The sequence below is a fragment of the Electrona antarctica genome, assembly GCF_951216825.1.
Source record: "Electrona antarctica genome assembly, chromosome: 14".
NCBI classification, from domain to species: Eukaryota; Metazoa; Chordata; class Actinopteri; order Myctophiformes; family Myctophidae; genus Electrona; species Electrona antarctica.
This window is the reverse complement of record NC_136795.1, coordinates 5,044,876-5,050,596: the sequence shown is the minus strand read 5'-3', so window position 1 is coordinate 5,050,596 and position 5,721 is coordinate 5,044,876. Positions and strand designations below refer to the sequence as shown.

The window sequence follows — 5,721 nt, the reverse complement described above, 5'->3', positions numbered from 1 at the left end:
TATGCGTGGGTGCGTGTGCGCGCGCGTGTTTGTACGTGCGTGCGCCCGCGCGTGCGTCTCTCTCTCGCTGTGCTCTGTGTGTGTGTGTGTGTGCGTGCGTGTGTGCGTGTCACTGTGTGTGTGTGTGTGTGTGTGTGTGTGTGTGTGTGTGTGTGTGTGTGTGTGTGTGTGTGTGTGTGTGTGAGAGAGAGAGAGAGAGAGAGAGAGGAGAGAAAGAGAGAGAGGAGAGAGAGGAGAGAAACAGAGAGAGAGAGAGAGAGAGAGGAGAGAAACAGAGAGAGAGAGTTGTGGTGGGCTTGCGGGGAGGGGTTGTGTTGGTGCGTTATTATCAGCCATGAGGGAGGGAGAGAGGGGAGGGTTGGTTTACGGAACATCCTGCAAACATCTGACTGAGTCGGAGGAACAAACCCCACTTTTTCGAGCTGCCTGGATAGGATAGGATACTAGTGCCACTGACACACACACTGACACACACACACACACACACACACACACACACAGCACAGCTCTTGTTTACGCGTCGGGATAGACTAGAGGCCAGTCCTACTTTGTTCCATGCCAATTGAGGAGTTAAATCAAGTGTTGTTGCTCTAGTTTAGTGTACAGTCTGTGCGTTCGATGCCTTTGCTAGACTTGTGTTTATGTTCGGACGCACGGGACTGGGACATCCGGAATGGGGAATCCGTAGGAGGAGGCGATAGAAGAGCACCATGCAGCGCTCCGACATGGACTTTAAGAACAGAACCATGCAGCGCTCCGACATGGACTTTAAGAACAGCACCATGCAGCGCTCCGACATGGACTTTAAGAACAGCACCATGCAGCGCACCGACATGGACTTTAAGAACAGCACCATGCAGCGCTCCGACATGGACTTTAAGAACAGCACCATGCAGCGCTCCGACATGGACTTTAGGAAGACAACATTTGGAAGGTAGAGTGAGTGAACTTTGCTGGGAATTTGAACTCATGTTTAAGCGCCGTTCTGATGCCTCGCTAGCTGGCACTCGGGTCTGTTTGTTCCGTTGGTGTCAGTGTGTGTGTGTGTGTGTGTGTGTGTGTGTGTGTGTGTGTGTGTGTGACAGCTCCGATGTGAAGCCATGCACACTGACTGATGCGCTGCGGGGCAATCAAACGGATGTTATAGATTAGTTGTGTGTGTGTGAGTGAGTGAGTGACTGAGTGTGTGTGCGCGCGCGCGAAGGTGAAAGAGCAAAATAGAGAGAGATAAAAGAGAGGAAAAGAGAGAAGTGATCAGCATAGAATCAGGAGGATGGATAACAATTTAACAGAGATGAGTGATAAAACAACTACCTCATTGAACTAACATTGGTATAACTTATTGTCATGATGAACATCTGCGTCCCTTTTCACTTTTTCCCCACGTGACTTTTTAGTTTGAACAGTGACCCAAACACATTTCAAAATAAGTAAGAACGGAGAGCATAACGCCAACAGCGGGACAAATGTTAAATACAATGTAATGCTTGTGAAATGGTCCAGCTATAGTCTCCAGCCTATACCTGTCAGCTACAGTTTAAGCCATATATAGTCCATTCGTTGCGCGTCAGTGTCATATGCGACGAAAATAGCCGATCTATAAAGGGTTCCCAAACTTTTTCATGTCAAGGACCCCCAAATTGACACTAATTAGCCCGCGGACCCCCATTTGAAAAGATATGCCAAGGACCCCCATAAGAGAAGATTTTTTTTAGCAGTGACTCTCAATCCGTTTAGTTTCAAGGACCCCCTGCAGTTTGACATGCATTAGTCTACAGACCGACCCCATTTAATGGCATTTCTATCTCTGGGACCCCCAATTTATATAGTAAAACCAATGTTAATTTAACTCTGAGAGAGTGTCCATTTGGCTCCATTTGTACACTCTCAGGGTTACAGACCCATAAGGGTCCATTTGGTTCCAAACTATCATTTACCTGGGTTGGGGACCCCCTGGAACTCTCTCAATGATCCCTGGGGGTCCACGGACCACACTTTGGGAACCACTGATCTACATCATGCTCGATCTTTAGATCTATTATCCTTTTCTCTGTCTTTGTCTCTCTACTGACTGCAGCCCCCCCCCCCCCTCCCTACACCCCTCCCATCTATGTTTCTCTTGGACTGCCTGTTAGGATGTGACTGCTAGTATCAGTAGTATGTAATGGAGAGTTGGTGATGATCGTGAGAACCAGATTGTGTGAATCCCCCCCCCCCCCCCCCCCCACCCCCAGAGGAGGTGAACTTGATCTTCTTTACTGTTCAAGGAACAGCCCTGGAGTCATAATAGAGACTGTGCACGCACGCACGCACGCACGCACGCACGCACGCACGCACGCACGCACACACACACACACACACACTATAGCTACTATACCTACTATAGCACAAATAGTGGAAAAACAATAAGGGAGAAAAATACATAGAGAGAAAGTGTGCGAAAGAAAGAGAGGTGATCGGTGTTCTGATTATTATAACAATGGCTCTGTATCCCTTTTCCCTCTGCTTCAGTGCGTCTCTCTCACACATCTCTCTCTCACACATCTCTCTGTCACACACACACACGCGCACGTCGCACACACACACACACATGCACAGTCCTGTCATAAACGATTAGGCTACATCAGGCGGCTTCATTTAGATCCATTGACAGGCCGCACAATACTGTACAGTGTCCACAATGACACCATTCATTATCAGAGCGTACAACACGGTCACATCCTCAGTGTTCTGTACAAATGGGATGCTCTATTTGTTGAAGAAAAAAGTGGAATGTCCGCACACAATATAGTTCTGCTCTCCGTCCTTTTCATTTCAACCTAATGCAACAACGTTTCGCCCCTCCGGGCTTTCTCAAGTTCACTAATAATTATTTCCTAAGACCTGAAGTCGTTTTCATTTGAAAGTTCTGGCAGAAAACGTGTATTTATCGGTTGTAACTTTTCCACAAGCTGCACACAGACAACATTACAATTTACAATTTACAATTTACAATTTAGGCATTTAGCAGACGCTCTTAATCCAGAGCTCTTAAACATTCTCTCCGCAGAAGGGGCCGGAATGAGTGAAGGACTGAACATATCAAAACATCCTTTAGGAAGCACAAATAACACACCTGTGTGCTTGAAACATCTGTTCCCAAGGGAAGTTTTCATAATTTCAGTCCAGCTTTTCTTTGATTTTCTTTGGTTAAAATAAGTGTTAAAAAGCTCTATATTGTGATCATTGCTATAGACCAGGGGTGGGCAACTTTGACGATGCAGAGGGCCACTTTATTTCCACACTCACTCCAGAGGGCCACTATAGTTCCACACTCACTCCAGAGGGCCACTTTATTTCCACACTCACTCCAGAGGACCACTATAGTTCCACACTCACTCCAGAGGGCCACTATAGTTCCACACTCACTCCAGAGGGCCACTATAGTTCCACACTCACTCCAGAGGGCCACTATAGTTCCACACTCACTCCAGAGGGCCACTATAGTTCCACACTCACTCCAGAGGGCCACTATAGTTCCACACTCACTCCAGAGGGACACTATATTTCCACACTCACTCCAGAGGGCCACATTGCATATTACTGTCGTAGCAAAAATAGCCAATCTGCAAGCTTGTCATTTTTTTATTAGAATCCTGAAAAGTAACCTTTTTTTTCATTTCAAATGCATTTAGTTAGTTATGTTAACTTTATGAACTAAATCCAAATAAATTGGACACAAAAAAAGACAATAACATTTTAATACTAGTCATTAAGCGACATATGAAGTAATGAAGTAATTAAAGCGGATCATGTTTGCATGTTTGGAATTGTAACAACTGAAAGCAATATAATATATCAGTATTCTGGTATACGTGATAGTGAGGGGCCGCATGTGGCCCCCGGGCCGCCAGTTGCCCATGTATGAGGGCTGCATTACGTGATAGTGAGGGGCTGCATGTGGCCCCCGGGCCGCCAGTTGCCCATGTATGAGGGCTGCATTACGTGATAGTGAGGGGCCGCATGTGGCCCCCGGGCCACATGCTATTAGGAAAGCCAGACCATAATGCCAGACAATATCGTTGGCTCATAGGAGTGCCACAGAAAAAGTGAAACCAAGAGTCACTTGTCCAACGGACAAGTAAAATTTGAATGCACTTCAAAAAGATTTATAACAGGACAAGCCTTAATGTCAAGCCCTGCCTATGACACACGCTGGGTGCTTTGTCAGAAGTTGTCAGGCACACGTGGAAAGGACTCAGGATGCAGACACAAAAAGTCACCGAAAACGGGTTTTAATCCACAAACTTCAAAAACAGGCAAGGGGCAGGCAAAAAATCAAAACAGTAGAAAGCAAAGGTCAAAATCCAAAGGCAGTCAGCGAGGGCAGAAGTACCGGCAAGGGCTTGGCAAAAATCGTGGTCCAGAAAAACCAAAACAAATATCAGTAAGGCAAAGGCAAGGCTTGAATAGGGCTTGGGTGCTTGGAAGGTCACAAGACAATCTGGCAAGGATTTCAGCGAGACGGAGACTTAAATACTGTGGCCATGATTGCAGGGGATAGAATGCAGGTGGTTCAGACACACCCACAGTACACTCCCACTCAGACTGTGACAGAAGTATACAAACAATCAGCAGATAAAACAAATAATCATTTAGCAGAACTGCAAGCATATGAAAATATATAAAATAAAGAATATACATATATACAATTGAATTATCGGAGCTATTAATAATGTTATCAGGGCGGATAATTATGCTGTCATAATTCCTGATATCGTCGGGCCGATAATTATCGTGCATCCCTGCTGAGAAACCCTACACTGAAAGGATGAATTAACACAGTATGCATTCCCAGCTGATGTTTTCCTTACCATTTTCTGGCTTTTCTGGCTTTATTGATAGTTTCAGCCTTTATTGAAAGGGAAAGAGGGAGAGAGAGACAGGGAGAGACATGCAGCAAAGGTCATCATGAACGGGACTCGAACGCGCAGCATGTGGCATGCGCCTGGACCACTTGGCCAGCAGATTAGTTTCCAGGTAACATTACAGTCAGTGATAGATCAGGGAAAGTCAAGTGAGAGTGACAAGACAACAGATAGAAAGATAAAAGAAGAAGAAAGGAAAGAGACATGCGGAGAACAGTGAGAGGAAAGAGATACAGATAGAGAGTTCTTTATAATTCAGTTCCTAGGGGCTGGAAACATTGTTGGCTACATGTAATCGACAGAAACGCTGTCAATAGAGATTTGATCATACATCTGTAAATCAGTATGTCACAAAAAAACCCTTTTAGCACAGTTTGAATCCTAGAGTGAAGCTGTTTTGACTGCCGTCATCGCACACCACAGCATTTAGAATAGGCTACATGCATATTCTGCACCTATACTGGTGCTGCATGGATACCGGAGAACTCGCCAGTTTACCAAGTCGCCGCAGTGAAAATTCTTCATCAATGTCTTCATCGTTATGCTAACATGCTGTCTTCATCAGTGCAGTATGTCAAACCCACAGATGTTCATTTCCAAAGTGATCAAATTATTTTGTGCAATTAAATGGTCAGCTATTCAATGATAAAAGGTTGAGTATGTGAATACCAATGATAGTAGGCCTACCAATTCAGGATATTGTTTACTATTGAATTACATTGTTTCGGTACTTTGGTGTTTACACTTTAGCATTCCTACTTCAACTAGTGTAAACTCTAAACAACTATCCTCTCTCTCTCAATTTAATGCAATT

The 5,721-nt window shown here is 45.0% G+C and overlaps 1 protein-coding gene across 1 annotated transcript in view; it reads left to right on the top strand.

The window, feature by feature from the left end:
* Positions 1-905: 905 nt before the first annotated feature.
* The window catches only part of LOC306936072 (monocyte to macrophage differentiation factor 2-like), a gene marked incomplete at both ends in the record, with an annotated part of 15,487 nt that continues 10,671 nt past the window's right edge, over positions 906-5,721 (top strand). The window contains one exon of the mRNA XM_079519501.1: positions 906-934. Within this exon, the coding sequence (XP_079375627.1) occupies positions 906-934 (29 nt within the window). The remainder of the gene's footprint in view (positions 935-5,721) is intronic.